We start from the raw sequence: 16,319 nt of genomic DNA, 5'->3' as shown, positions 1-16,319 counted from the left end.
AGCGGTCTCTGGTGGAAAAAGGTTTGGGAACCGGTGCTAAGCTCATACAGAACAAGAGGCATTGTCCAGGGTCACGCGGCCAATGAGATGGCTGCAATAGGGGATACCCAGCTTGATAAATGCGCAGTGCCAACTTTGTAGGCAAAAAGGACCAATGGGTTGGTTCATATTTGTGTGCTCAGACTCAGAAAGCTCCCCCCTAAATAAATTCACACATTACTCATATTTTTGGTTTGGTTTTTGGCAGAATTTAGGCCACAACTTTATTGATTACAGAAAGTGTCTGGTTGCATAGGCTCTGGTTTGACTAGCTCCTGCACCCTTGCAGATAGCGCTGAGCCAGGGCACCAGCATAGGTCAGCCAAGGGTGAACACCTGGATAAGCGGAAAGCCGGGAACAGGCTATCTCCACCACCCAAGTGTCCCCCTGGACTCAGGCATGGGCACAACCCCATCTCAGGGGTTGACCAAACCATCGAGTCCCTGGATTCCTTTAATGGAATACTCTTCACATAGGGATGGTGAGAACATTCTCCCATCCCTATCACCTGAACCAGAGCTTGTCTGCAACCTTACAAGTTGTGACGATTTGCTTTGTGGCAGGCGAAACCCCAATGGCAACAGCCAATCAGCCAAGTGGGGAAAATTTCTGCCGTGCCCCTGTCCCAACGACACACGACGGCATAGCAAGGTCAAGCGCAAAGCCCTAAAAGTAGGGAGAGGTGGGCGGGTGTTCCGAATGCACTTGCCGAAAGAGGAAGCTCTGGGTCACGTGCATGGGTATAAATGGGTCCTTTGAACCGTTTCGACTGTGTCCCATTGGCCAGATTGCACCCAGCTTTGAGGGACCTACCAATTGGGTGTTGTGGCTGACCAATCGTACCCACCCACAACACAGGGTGTCGGTTTCCAGGTCTCACCGCAATATGTGCCCTCTTTAAGGGAGGACCCGATTTATGGTGGCGCCTCAGTAGCCCCAGCCCCAGAAGGGCTGCTGTTATTCTACTGGTGGCTATGCAAAGATGTTGGATCTAACAAATACAGCTTCTCTGAGTGTCCCCCAGCAGTCACCCCTCTCAAGAGGGTGGGGGGTTGCAACATGAGAACTTTATCTGCAAATTTGAAGACCTGAGGTTCAAACATTTGAACAGATACTTTACATTGGACACCCAGATGGTTGACTTTCATCAGCTGATGGCATTCAAATATGTAAATCATGACTTTCAAGACAAGTCTGTGTTGCAAGGTTTTAATGGCACTTCCCATAAATATGTGTATGCTTGAGTAATTGACATGCTGCCATCAGTGCAATAATTTCCTCTAAAATATATTTTACAGTTGGAGAAGAATGACTTTTTTAATATAAGAAAGTGCTCCAGTATACTAAACAACAACAAAAAGATCAGTTATGCAAATCAATTATACCTAAGAGCATTTATATAAGCAACAAAGCATTATATTTTTTTTATTTTCGTTCCTCTGAAGTAATATTTTTGAACGGTGTCAGCTTGACTCTGAAGGAAAGGCTGCAAAAGGCTGGAAACCAAGCCTAGCTTTTAAATTGGATTCTATTATTTGCGTTCCATAAGATATCTCCAGCAGACAAAAAATAAATTTACTGTCAGGGATCCAGGTGAACTTACAGAAGCTGAGGAGGAGGTCTGCGTTCTATTTTCAACGAAGATAATTATTTCAGCATGTAAGCCACTGGGCAGTCGGCTCATCAATTTAGAAAGCAAGGAGTGAAGATGAAATTAGGATTTTAAAAATAACCCGTAGAGAGGGCATTATGTTAGGTAATGTAGTTGAGCTGTGAATAATTTCCCTCTAGCACTTGTTAAATTGTTAGCAACTTGTATCTCCTAATTACAGAACCAATGAAGATTTTTCTCCTTGTACAGAACCGTCAATTAACTGTTAATAGGCTTGCAGGCCCATGCAGCTTGCCGGTGATGTGGACCTAGATTTTCCTGTGAGCCCTCAGAGAATTTCCCCAACCTTGTAATGTTGCACACACAATTGCAGCCAAACTCAGCAACAACCAGTGCTGTTTCCATCCAATTAAATGGTTTTGCAACTGTGGAAACTTTGCTACCTGTTTAGTGATGATTATGTTTTTTTAAAAAAATCTCATTTTTTAATAAACAGTTGTCTCTTGAATGTTACTACTGAGTGTCCTATAGTGGAATAAGAAATGTGTGGAATTTTATATATATAATTTTTATTAATTTCAACATACCAGTTATTATACATTCCACAGAACTTCACATCTTATACAATCTTTTTGGACTTCCATCAGCACCTCTGATGATCCACCATTTTTATCATTTCTTCTGCATTTCTTAAATTCCTATTGCCTTTAATTATCTTAACTCACAATCCACCTCTTTAACCATTTTTGCAATAATTCAAATAATTTACCTCACAAAACTTCTTGCAAACTGACAAACGTAATCTGGTCATCACAATTACTTTTCAAATAGTCCGTAAATTTACACCAGTCTTCTGTGAATCTCTGGTCCCGCAGGTTTCAAATTCTTCTGGTTAGTTTATCCAACTCTGCATAGTCCATCAATTTCATCCTCCATTCTTCTTTTGTCGATAATTCTTCTTGCTTCCGTTTTTGTGCCAATAATATTCTTGCTGCCGTCATTGCATATAAAAACAACTTACAATCCTTTCTGTTTATAGCATCTCCTACAATGCCAAGTAAAAATGCTTCTGGTTTCTTAATAAAGAAGTGTGTGGAATTTTTAATATGTTGACTTTTGAAATGTCAGTGTCGTGACAATTCTTATTTAAAAGTCTACTGCAGAATTAGAGTTCTCTTATTAAATTACAGGGATGGATCTCATGCTCATGGTGGTTCCGTGATTGCGCACCCCAATATCACCTTCAAGGAGGCCATCCTTTTCAGGGACGATGGTGTGCATCTTTCCCCATTGGGAAATGACACATGGTTAAATTCTGTTGTGTTGGGTTTGAAGGTGGGGTTGCAGTTGTGAGTGGTTGGCGGTGAGCTTGAGTGCTCGGTGGCGGTTAGGCATTGGTTTATGGTTTGGTTGGTTGAGGGGCATGGATTGGCTGTGCCTGCCCCTCTAATGCTGCTGCTGCAGGGGATTCCGTTAAAGGAATTGGGGGCTAACTATTGCTTGTCCTCTCTGTCAAGGGGGCTCGGGCCATAGCAATGAGCTCCTGGTTGCATTTGGGGTAAGGGCAGGTTCCCTGCTCCGCGTAACCCCCAAGTGTATTCCCCCATTCTGACTTTCGCATTGTGCGGAATGTCAGTCTGTCCCCCATGGTGGGGGCAGATAGTCGCAACCAATGCCTACGCAACCACTCACAAATTTGTATTTTAATAAAGTTGTGGCCAAAATTATGCCAAAAATCTTAAACAAAAACTTCTGTGTGATGTGTGAGTTATTGGGGTGGATCTGGGGACCTCGACACACAATTCTTATTTAAAAGTCTACTGCAGAATTAGAGTTCTCTTATTAAATTACAGGGATGGATCTAAGACAGACACACGAAAAGATGTGCTCTTTTGTTCAGACCCATTTCTACCATTCTCTGCCTTTTAGTCTGCAGCCTTCAGGTTGTTCCTGCAAAGACCAACTTGATTGGAAAGCGCTGTATAATAAAGATACCTATTATAATAATAAACATCACATTTTCTGTTCGCTTTAACTCCATTTCCAGCTTAATTTCCTCAGTTTACGTGTTACTCTGTGCAGCAAATGTCACATGAGAATAACATTTGCTGAGTTTTTGTTTTCGAGAAAGAAAAAGCAGCTTTAGAAGGCTGCAATTTCAGGTGATGTAGTGGTTCGACTCATTCCATATTGGCTATGTTTCCCTTTAAAATGGCTTCCCTGTTTTCTTTCCTTGGGCGCCAGATGAGGAGGGGCAAATGGTGAGGTAGAACGAGTCATTTATAAGGAATACAAAGCTGCCGTCACTCCGTGTCGCTTTGCTCCATTTTTCTTTGAAAACCGAATGGAGTGTTTGAGGTATTGCTACCATGTGGGAGCTCCTCCCTCCAGATGGGCGCATGAGGCAGTGGTGCAAGGAACATAGGAAGTTGCCATGCACCAAGTCAGACTCTTGGTCTGTATTGTCAGAGGCCCTCCAGTGTGGTGTAGTGGTTAAGAGCGGTGGACTCGTAATCTGGTGAACCGGGTTCGATTCCCCGCTCCTCCACATGCAACTGCTGGGTGACCTTGGGCTAGTCACACTTCTCTGAAGTCTCTCAGCCTCACCTCACAGAGTGTTTGTTGTGGGGGAGGAAGGGAAAGGAGATTGTTAGCCGCTTTGAGACTCCTTAAAGGGAGTGAAAGGCGGGATATCAAATCCAAGCTCTTCTTCTTCTTCTCCAGGATAGGGTTGCCACCCATCCCTTAAATACAGGATTGCCCCGTTTTTGAACATCAGCGTCCCCTGTCCTATTTGGGATGCCTTTGCTCCCATTTTCAAAGTCATGAAAAAAGTCACCTCCACCAGTGGCCTGGTCCACCTTTATCTATCTCATCCTGGCAGGGTTGAAGTCATGGGACAGGGAGTTACAGCTAGTCCTAGTTTTCCATTGAATGTCCAAATTACCTTTCCTGTTGGTACCAGTGTGCTCAGTTGGTCCGAACTTAAAAATGGAAAGCATAATGATGGTGGTCAACAAAAGAGGCTTAAAGATTGTCTCAAGGCAAATCTAAAAAAAATGTAGTATAAACACTGACAACTGGGAAACACTGGCCTACGAGCACTCCAGTTGGAGAACAGCCTTTACCAAAGGTGTCATGGGCTTTGAAGACACTCGAACTCAGGACACAAGGGAGAAACTTGCTAAGAGGAAGGTAAAGGTAAAGGGACCCCTGACCATTAGGTCCAGTCGCAGATGACTCTGGGGTTGCGGTGCTCATCTCGCTATATTGGCTGAGGGAGTCGGCGTACAGCTTCCTGGTCATGTGGCCAGCATGACTAAGCCGCTTCTGGCAAACCAGAGCAGCGCACAGAAATGCCGTTTACCTTCCCGCCAGAGCGGTACCTATTTATCTACTTGCACTTTGACGTGCTTTCAAACTGGTAGGTTGGCAGGAGCTGGGACTGAGCAACTGGAGCTCACCCCAACACGGGGATTCGAACCGCCGACCTTCTGATTGGCAAGCCCTAGGCTCTGTGGTTTAGTCCACAGCACCACCTGGTATGCTTGCCAAACCCACACCATGATCAACTCCCGCCCGGAAACCAATGTCCCCACTGTGGAAGGACGTGTGGATCCAAAATTGGCCTCCAAAGTCACTTATGGACTCATTGTTAAAACCATGTTTATGGAAGACAATCTTACTCGGCTACGAGTGATCACCGAAGAAGAAGAAGAAGAAGAAGAAGAAGAAGAAGAAGAAGAAGAAGAAGAAGCTCAGTTTGTAAAAACAGGCTTTCAATTTGTGCTAAAATTTTCTCCCTGTTATTTTAAAAAATGAAATATTTGTGGAATTAAATATTTAAATGAAAAAGTGATTTAGTCAAGTTAAAAATGAGTTAAAATAGCCCCACTTCCTTTTTGATCAACACCAATTTAGTACCACGTTAATTTCTCCCACCCCTGCAAATATTTTCATTAGCACTGGAAGACTTTTTTTGCCCACCTTTTAAAATAAGCTATTAAAACCAAGTGATTATTCAGTGGTACCTAAATAAGATGTCCTTAGCACAAATTAAAGAACCAAATTATTAAAGGCAATTGAAAACATTGATTAAAAAGCTCAGAATTGTCCCTTCCCAGTGCACATGCCAATGTCATGCTCATTAGTGAAGATAGCAGCATACGCGCAAACACACACACGCGCACACACACACACACACACACACAATTATCCCCCCAGGAAAATCAATTACGATTTGGCAGCCCAAGACATTTGGGCACCTGAGGTGAACTACAAATTGCTGCCCACTCCCCACCAGGGAAGAAGGGGTGAGTGAACAAGGGAAAAATAAATATCTTTATTAAGATCTGCTGCCCCTGTGGATCCTGCTGCCTGAGTCGTTTGCCTCACCTTGTCTCATGGGGGGGCAGACCCTGGCTCAAAGCTACAAAGCTAGAAGGCTTCAGGGTCAAAGCACTTGGTCACTGAAAGCGCTATAGACAAGATAAATTAATAGTTTACATTTAAATGATTCTTCATCTTACTCTGACTGTGAGCAGGGAGAATCCTTATCATATAATTATTCCCAGAGTGAAGCTGTTTCATAATGCTTTATTGGATGAAAATTCAAGCCACAACATTTTACAAGACTCGTAGTAATTAGGACTTTGGATGACAATTTATAAAGTTTTATGTTAGGGTGTTAAGTGAAGTCTAGTGTAAGAAACACCATAAATGTTATTTATGAGACGATTAATTCATAAGGGCAGAAGTGTATTCATAGCACAAAGCATGTAATCGTAATTTAAACTTCTTGAATTGATTGTAGATGACAGCAAATTTTCAGAAGCTATTACCGTGCTGCTTACCTGGATCGAAAGGGGAGAGGTGAACCGCCGGACGGCCAACCAGTTCTATTCCATGGTGCAGTCGGCAAATAGCCACATCCGCCGACTCATGAACGAAAAGGCAACTCACGAACAAGAAATGGAGCAAGCCAAGGAGAATTTCAAAAATGCCTTAACGGGGATCCTCACTCAATGTAAGTAACACCCGTTAGTCTTCTGGTGGTAGTGGTGGGGTGTTAGGTAATCGGTGGTGGTGGTGTTGTAACCCTGAGGGTAAGTAGTTTTGATCTAGTCCCTTTCACTGTGGAAGATCAAGGACCATTCATAAGATTTTACTTCTCAAGGTGAGCAACGTTATCTCAGTGGTGCTGTTGTCGTTTGTCAGTAAACTCGAAGCAATGGGAAATGTAAGGAGACTGACCGGGCGATTCCTCTGTCATCTGCTGTGAGCAAGCCCAATTATTTTTGCATTGAGATTCATCTGATAGCATCTTGGAGTTTTGTAGGAAGTGGCACTTGTTTTCACTCTTTTGGGAGGGGATTGTAACTAGACAAACAATAAAAAGATGTCTAGCTCTAGGAAACAAGAGTATATCACAGAAAACCCAGCCGCCTTTACTGAACATCTCAGCTGAGGCCCAGCTGCTCTCTTTGCCCTCAAAAAGTAGAAGGACCTCACGTTCTGCTACGACAAAACGGTACCATATTCCAGAGGAGGTGGAAGCCGTCCCAGTTTACCTGTCAAAGCAGGTCTCACCTGATTCCTGTGGATGTGATTTGTTTTAACTGTTTTTAGTTTTGTATTGTAAATTGTTGTCACCTGCTTAGGGATTTGCTGGTGAAGAACAGGTAGTATTATTATTATTATTATCAGCAACGACAACAACATGATATTATATATATATTGGGGATCCTTATAGATTGCCAGGTGGCAGAAAAATCTGATAAATAAATTGGCAGTACGAATTCTGCCTTGTGTGCAACAATTAATTATCCAAGGGGTTTGTGTGTGCAAAATATAATCAGTTCCATAACCTTAATGGGCCTTCCTCATAAAAAAATAATCAGAATAATTTCTTGGCAGATTCTTTTCTCTTTTTTTGTAATAAGAAGTACTTCCTGCCCCTTTAGTTATGAACATTAAAGCCAAGTTTTATTTCACTTAGACAATGTGGAAAATAGCTTGGATCCAGTAAAATGGTAGACAAATCACCTCAGTAAAAGCTTCTCAGTTATCCCAGCATGGAGTCGCCTTTTCAGAATGGCAGAGGTTAATCCCCTGTTTCCACTGTTCCCCCCACAGAGAAAATGTGATAACCAAGATTTACCGTATTTACTAGAGTCTAATGCGCCATCAAATCTGATGCGCACCTCAATTTTCAGAAACTTGAAACCAAAAAGAGAGAGTATTTGCTGGCGAATGTAAATGTGCCATCAAATCGAATGTGCACCTTAATTTTCGCAACATAATTTGACCACAAAAGGTGAGCATTAGATTCAAGTAAATACAGTATAACTTAGCTATCATTAGTCACAACATAATTATCTTTGTCGGCAGAGTGTCAACAAGAGATGTCTAGTGTGCCACCTTCCCTCCCTGAAAATCCCCCCAAGCCTATGAAGTGTGCCATATCACCAGTGTAAGGCATCTCCCAGAGTTTTACTAAAAGGTTGCCTGTCCTCAAGAAGCTCATAGTCAGAAGGACATAGCCAGACAAAGGGACATTATTTCTTTCAAGACATTATTTCTTTCAAAAGAATGATGAATATGTGTTAATGTATTTACTAATCAGTATTTAATTAATTTAGCAATCAGTAATTCATCTTTCTTAGGTTAATTATCTGTAACTTCAACCTTGGTATGGTTTAGAACAGTGTAGAATTTGTTTTTCTCTACCAGACCCCTTTTCTTGAAGCTTTGCCTTTGTTAGCTAGGCTGAATGGGTACAATAAAGTACAATAAAAACAAAATAATAAAGATCGAAAACATTTTATATCTAGACTCTACCTGCTTTCTTTAGTGTGTTGGTTAGGTGTTAGATTCTTGTTCCTTTTTTAAAATGTAACATGGGAGTTTAATGGTTTTGCTGAGTTTGAGATTTATCTTTTGGGAAGGGTGTCTTCAAAGCCTTGTGTGATACCCGCCCGCCCACTGCTTTTGTTGTAAAATAGAGCACATTTTGTGTTGAAAGCATTCCCCAAAGATTTTCCTGGGGACATCCGATACTCCTCTCTCTTTCCTCGTTATCCTGTTCTTCCAAAGTGTAACAAGAACCGCCACTTCATTTCTGGTCGGAGATGCTTCTGAATTATTGATCTCAATCCTCAGAACATGGGACGGTACATGTTTTGTTATGGAGTCTGAGGCAGATGGAAGGGAAAGTATTCCCCAGATATCACAGAGCTATCTTTGCCATTGTGCTTTCTCATTCCATGAGAAGCCAATGCAGAGAACAAGCTGTATCAACGGATCAGAACCGTTCATGCAAATACCTTGGAGTGGTGGGTTAGTCTGTGAGCCAGAACTCTGATATTGGGCTGACTGGTGCCAAGCAGAGATGAAACAATGTTTTTTTCTTCTAAAAGCTTATTGCTTTTATAAATATGCATGCTGGATTTCTATAACTTTCAACTTTATGAGGTGCTCATTTGTATTCGAGCCAAATAGCTAACTATCCGTCAATTTCCCAGTTATTTGTTGGGTGCAGGGCCCTGGCAATTTTAGGGCACAGTGAAATCTTGTTGAAATCTGGGTCCTGGTTTACAGATTAGGCTCTTGCAAGATCCGAGGAGTGTCAGTTTACTCACTTGAGTAATGATCCAATTTCTAGGTAGATGGAATTGCATGGATATTCCCAAGAAAAAATGGTGGTCATTGGTCTCTGCCCATTGAGCCCTCCTGCCAGCCTTTCCCTTGAAAAAGAGCATTGGAAGGGGAGCGCCCCACATGAGTCCAATACTTCCTCTCCCCCACCCCCTGGCAAACCTGGTCTTTCCCAATGGTGTGCAACCTATTTGACTCTGCTGCTTAAATCCCAAAAGAAGGGCTGGGCAGTGCATCACATTGGGCACCCATTAGGCCTGGGCAATCTATCGATATATATCACTCAGAACCGGTATGAGGACCGCGATGTCGGCTTCACTCAGCGGGATATCGCTGGTGAAACCGCCGTAGCTCCTCTGCTAGCAGCGTCCACTGGAGGGACTCAAGAGTTCCTGACTATCCCCCCACTCATAGAATCATAGAATCATAGAATCATAGAATCATAGAGTTGGAAGAGACCACAAGGGCCATCGAGTCCAACCCCCTCTCCACCTCGTTCTCTCTTTCTGTCAATCAACTGCATCGCACACAACCTTGTCCAAACTGCAGCAGGCTTAGTGAGTTTTGCAGGAGTTCCAAATGATAGCAATTATTATTATTATTATTATTATTATTATTATTATTATTATTAATAATAATAATTAAATTTGTATACCACCCTTCATCCACAGATCTCAGGGCAGTTCACAACATAAAAATACAATATGAAAGCACAAAATGCATGATAAAAGCAAGAACAAAAAAACGCAAACAAACCAAAACCCTTTCCCTCCCATTTCCTTCTCTGGCCTCCACTAATGCCAGCAGTTTCTCATAGCCATATGGTGTGTTCACATGAATCTCTGCACATTCACCTAGTTCCCAGAGAGTTGGGGAATTTAGAAGTTGGGCCAAGCAACAAATGATTGAGAAACGCTGACTGCACTGCAATATTGTGTCACTTCACCAGAGGATAATTGTAGACTTGGGACTTAAGATTTCCACACACTCTGTCACCAAATAATCTCTGTTGCAAAGCCGTGTTCTTTGGAAAACATCACCCTTTCTGCTCCAAAGCTGGCCTGCAGACACCAACTCATTAATTATCGTATCTCACCTTGACTGCTATAATTCTTTCTGCCAATTCGGTTGTCAGGCTTCAGCTTTTTCAGAACTCAGCCGCCAGCTTCTGACTAGGATCAGATTGGCGGTGTAAATCCCCACTTTCATGGGATCTGAACCTGGGCTGCCATGGAGAAATGAACCTGAGACTTCACAAGGCAAATGACGTCCTGACATTACCGCCACCCTCCACTCTCTGATCAGAGCCCCATTTCTGACCAGGGCTTGGTCAGAGCTCAAAGCAAAGTATAGTGGCTCTGTGCCTGACGGCACATGGGTGGGCCTCCTTCCCTCAACTGCCTGTTAGTTAGAAAGACAAAAGACTAGAATGCAGAACTGAGTTATGTGAGCTGGATGGAAAAGCTACAGGCTAGGAAGGAAGAGAGAGAGAGTTGGAGAGATACCTGATTTCTGTTGGAACCCAAGGCTGTGAGCTTGGGAGAAGCAAGACTCAGGTTGTAAGGGGCCCCTGACCATTAGGTCCAGTCGTGACCGACTCTGGGGTTGTGGCGCTCATCTCGCTTTATTGGCAGAGGGAGCCGGCATACAGCTTCCGGGTCATGTGGCCAGCATGACTAAGCCGCTTCTGGCAAACCAGAGCAGCGCATGGAAACACCGTTTACCTTCCCGCCGGAGCGGTACCCATTTATCTACTTGCACTTTGATGTGCTTTCGAACTGCTAGGTTGGCAGGAGCTGGGACCGAGCAACGGGAGCTCACCCCGTCACGCGGATTCGAACCGCTGATCTTCTGATCGGCAAGTCCTAGGCTCTGTGGTTTAACCCGCAGCGCCACCCGCGCTCAGGTTGTATATATGTGTAAGTAAACCATTGATCTGGTAAATTTCCTGAGGTGTTCCTCTCGTCAGCTTGGAGGAAGAATTGAAGGGCGAATGGACAAGGCTCCTTTTAACCAGAAAAGGCAGGAGTAGAGTTAACCACCCAGACAGAGCTGCAGCTTCCATCAATCTGGGGTTATCTGTTTCTGAAGGAATGCAAGAAATGTGCTATAGCCTGCTCTATACATGGCGCTGGCTATTCCAAATGCCTCTCTGCTAGAGCTATCCATTGGCGCTGAATGGTGGCAAACCATGGTGAAGTTATACGGGGAGGGTTTATTTACACATGCATACAGTCGAAGCCTGTGATGGAGGGGTTAAGATCATTAACACCCCCCAAGAGGGTATTGCTTCTTGCCACAGCCTTGGATTCATACAGAAATCAGTCACAGCTCTCTCTCTCTCTCTCTCTCTCTCTCTCTCGTTTCCCAGCCTGCAGAATTCTTCCAGCTTCTAGTTCACCCATCTCCCTTCTCTACTGTGGCTTTTGTCTTTCTAACTACCATCCATTTGCATCTGGCACCAAGCCACCATCTTTGTTCCATTAGTGGCTCACTGTATTTATCCATACAATTTACAGAAAATACAGTGGTCTTCATGAGAACATATTCTTGCATCTTCTATCTTCTCAGGATACTCTAAGGGGGAAATTGCCTTTCAGTGCTTCCGTTATTGACAGCAAGACAAAATGTTGCATCTGGCTAATGAAAATTTTATATGACGTTAGATTAATCAACAGATGCTTGTTGATGAATATTTAACCATGCTTATTGCATAGCACTTCTGCTGAGTGATGCTGCCCCTGCGCCATTCTCATTAAGACTCATTATACCCTTTTCCCTTCTGAAGCCTGCATTCGTGTGCGCACCACTGTTTTCCTTGCCCAGAAACCCTTGAGATCTCTTACTGGTTCAAGACGGGTGTTGCTTCCTTCAAACATGCCAGTTTCCCCCCTCATAACACAATATATTCTGTGAGTCACAATCCAGTTTGTGAAGCAAGACTTTATTGGCAACATGAAGGCAAAATACTAATAAAGTAATGCATTGATGTCGCGATGTGTGCATTTAAAATGCAGGTGAGATGCCAAAGGCATCAGTTCCCTCAAGACATCTACTAAGGTATCCAATCTCTTATCTCAGACAGGGCATGGCTGGACTCTGACTTCTCCCAAACTGCTTAAACCTTTCATTCCTCCTTATCCTTGTGTGAAGTTCTTCATTAAAATCACATATTGCTATTGTTCTGATATGCTTGGAACTGAAACAGCTGCTAGAGATCAAAGTGGTCTTTAGAATAGAAAATAAATCATAATGATATAGATCCTTTCAACCCAGCACTGATGTGCAGGGTGTTCTATAAAAATCATTCTCTGTAGCATGAGGGGCATTTTGCAAAAATCTTAGGCAGTAACATAAGAGGCAGCCTTTTTTTGGCAGTCTTGGGAGATCCACGTGAGAAGGCTGTAAATGCGCTCATTCGGTGATCTCTGATTATTTGTTATATTTGCCAGCATTCCTCTCGCTGTGGATGTATCCGAAGCAATATCAGAAAATAGCATAATCTGATTTTAGAAGTGAAAACAAACACAAAATGCTTGAGCGGTTCCGTTCCTTCATGCTCTGGTCGATATCATGTTGTGAAGCCATCAGTACGTGGTACCTTCCTGCAAGGCTGAACTACCAGTCTGCCAAACCTTTAGAGCAGGGGTAGGCAACTAAGGCCTGGGGGGCCGGATGCGGCCCAATTGCCTTCTAAATTTGGCCCGCGGACAGTCCAGGAATTAGCGTGTTTTTACATGAGTTGAATGTGTCCTTTTATTTAAATGCATCTCTGGGTTATTCGTGGGGTGTAGGAATTCGTTCTTTTCCCCCCTTCAAAATATAGTCCGGCCACCCACATGGTCTGAGGGATGGTGAAAAAGGTTGCTGACCCCTGCTTTAGAAAATGCCCACCAGGCCCAGTTTAGCACTGCCAACAACATTGGCCCTTGCAGAGGTGGCGGAGAGGGAAACAAATTAAAATTACATGTAGGCAGGACTAATGCCTTTGTTTGCATTAGTATGATCTTTAAACCAGGTGTCGGTGCTGGTAAGGATACTCTGCAGCCCCCAGCAGGCTGTCACTGGCAGTGAAATTTGCAGAGCACAAGACATAGTAAGTCTCTTCCCCTGTTCACCGTAATCAAGCCTCAGCATAAGACTCCACCTCCTTCACTTTCGGTTGCTGCAGGGATTTTCTCTCAGCTGCAAGAGCCTTTTGCATGATTTCCAACTCTCTCCGGATCTCAGTGCAAATGAGATAGTTCTGTTACACTGGGGCACGTTGAATTTTTCAGCTTTCAATTCCCAAAAAGGAGAGGTGCCAAAGGGTTGTAACTTGACTTGGGATTTCAAAGTATTTTTTGTTAAATTAATATAATTTAGTTTTGGTTGGTAAAGGGCTACATAAAAATACTGACTTTTAAACATTTTTGTGGAATTTCTAACAATTCTAAACTTGTTCATGAAAAAAATTATGTAAAATTGCATAAAAATCATTAGAAACAATTGCCAAGTACTTGCAGCTATCTTATATATTAATACTTTTTTATTTTTATATATTATACATATTTTATATTAAATTACATATTACAAACACACACACACACACACACACACACACACACGCACAGGGGAACTTGCTTTCACTGAAGGCCAGAGAGAGAAGACAGTTTCTACTGGACCACATCAGATTGGCTTGCCAGACCTGCCTGACAAGTCAAAAAGCAGAAGCATCAAGAAGACGAGAGAAGGTTGCTTTCTGAATGTAAGCAGAGAAGGAAGCAAGCAAGATGCTTCAGTGCCATCAAATGAAATAATTTTCTATGCTGATGAAAATGAAGAACAAATAGCTGGTGCCCAAGATGGAAATGATGGAAGTTATGAACTGGCTTTAGGAAAACCAAGAACGCCTTCCATAAAAATGCAAACGCAATAGAAATACATAATGTTGCTGTGCAGAGCATCAGATATAGCGTTGGCCTCTGTGCTACAGCTGCCGTAATCACAGCCTCTTTTATGGATGCTGGCTTGATCACTGAAGAAGGCAAGAGACTTGTAGCTGATCACAATAAAGTCAAGAAAAAGTTATGATACCTCTGGATCAAGACTTTGATGATCTTTGTCAGAAGCATGAAGTTTGATGATCTTTGTCGGAAACGTGAAGTTGACAGCATCTTCTTTGATGACCGCACATCATCTCAGAACAGCATTGTTCTGTGTGCTATGAGCCAGGTGGAAGATACCTCTCTCTACCTATTCCCTCTAGAGCAGCGGTTATCACCCTGTGGGTCCCCAAATGTTGTTGGACTCCAACTCCCATCATCCCTGAGCTCTGGCCTTGCTAGCTAGGGGTGATGGGAGTTGTAGTCCAACAACATCTGGGAACCCACAGGTTGAGAAAGGCTGCTCTGGAGAAAGGCCCAAAGAGAGAAAAACCATCAGATATTATTGCCAATAATCTTGTAGATTTCATGAAGAAGGGCATTGATAAGCACCTGTAGGCCATTGGAGGTGATTCTACCAATGTTTACACTGGCTGGGAAGGTGGAGCCATGCATTGGGTAGAGGTCAAGCTTGGTCATAAGCCGATCTGGTTAGTTTGTGCCCTCCACACCAACAGGTAACATTGGCAAGATGCTAGACGCAGCTACAGACCTTGAAATTGATCATTCGCCAAATCAGAGAGCTAATAATAATAATAATTTATTATTTATACCCCGCCCATCTAGCTGGGCTTCCCCAGCCACTCTGGGCGGCTTCCAAAAAAATATAAAAATACTGTAATACATCAAACATTAAAAGCTTCCCTAAACAGGGCTGCCTTCAGATGTCTTCTAAAAGTCTGGTAGTTGTTGTTCTCTTTGACATCTGGTGGGAGGGCATTCCACAGGCAGGGTACCACTACCGAGAAGGCCCTCTGCCTGGTCCCCTGTAACTTGGCTTCTTGCAGTGAGGGAACTGCCAGAAGGCCCTCGGTGTTGGACCTCAGTGTCCGGGTAGAACGATGGGGGTGGAGACGATCCTTCAGTTATACTGGACCGAGGCCGTTTAGGGCTTTAAAGGTCAGTGCCAACACTTTGAATTGTGCTCGGAAACGTACTGGGAGCCAATGTAGGTCTTTCAAGACCGGTGTTATATGGCCTCGGTGGCCGCTCCCAGTCACCAGTCTAGCTGCCGCATTCTGGATTGGTTTCTGGGCCACCTTCAAAGGTAGCCCCACGTAGAGCGCATTGCAGTAATCCAAGCGGGAGATAACCGGAGCATGCACCACTCTGGCGAGGCAGTCCGCAATCAGATAGGGTCTCAGCCTGCGTACCAGATGGAGCTGGTAAACAGCTGCCCTGGACACGGATTTGACCTGTGCCTCCATGGACAGCTGTGAGTCCAGAATGACTCCCAGTGAACTCTTGCTTCACTGAGTTTCATGTAACATGTTTGACATGCCTGAAGGCAATTCCAAACCAGGTTGTAAAGGACATGGCTTAAGCTCCATACAAAATTCTGTGAGTACAGAAGTGCTGCTTCCATGGAGCAAGTCTCACTGAAGTCAGTAGAGCTCACTTCTAAGAGGCCATTCCTCTTAGAAGTGTGGGTGGAAGTACATGTAATCTTATGCTTGTTCAGCATTTAGATTCACACTTCATATTTGACAAAATGTGTCATAAATGAATTCCTTTTCACATGATTTTATTTTTTTGAAAAATTCTGTGTAAGGTTTGATTTGTTGTTGGTTTATCCTAATATATGAAAAATTGGGAAAAATGAATTTCTTTTGGTCTAGTGCCTGAGGCATGGGTTGAATTGCACATTTCTATACGGTAAGGCAAGGTATCCAATTTTAAATTCAGCTCCATAGTGTGGGGTCAGTACTATTTGTAGTTACTTCTCACAGATAGTGGAACTCACTAATATTTGCATTAAAAATTGCTCTCTGCAGAGCTGAGAATTAGTGGGTTGTCTTTTCAGCAGATGACTATTCTAGTTTCATTAGAAAAAAATTGCATATTTTTTTTCACAACCAGAAGTTTG

General features: G+C 43.2%; 1 protein-coding gene across 8 annotated transcripts in view; it reads left to right on the top strand.

Annotated features, from left to right (window-relative positions):
• Positions 1-16,319, top strand: part of ENOX1 (ecto-NOX disulfide-thiol exchanger 1) — a 279,910-nt gene that overhangs the window by 200,632 nt on the left and 62,959 nt on the right. For all 8 annotated transcript variants that reach the window (XM_083519375.1, XM_083519381.1, XM_083519380.1 and 5 more), the window contains one exon: positions 6,466-6,678. In XM_083519375.1, the coding sequence (XP_083375501.1) occupies positions 6,466-6,678 (213 nt within the window). The remainder of the gene's footprint in view (positions 1-6,465; positions 6,679-16,319) is intronic.

This window comes from Podarcis liolepis, assembly GCF_965112155.1.
Source record: "Podarcis liolepis genome assembly, chromosome: 8".
Taxonomy (NCBI): domain Eukaryota; kingdom Metazoa; phylum Chordata; class Lepidosauria; order Squamata; family Lacertidae; genus Podarcis; species Podarcis liolepis.
Note: the sequence above shows the minus strand (reverse complement) of the source record. Positions and strands in the feature narration are given on the sequence as shown.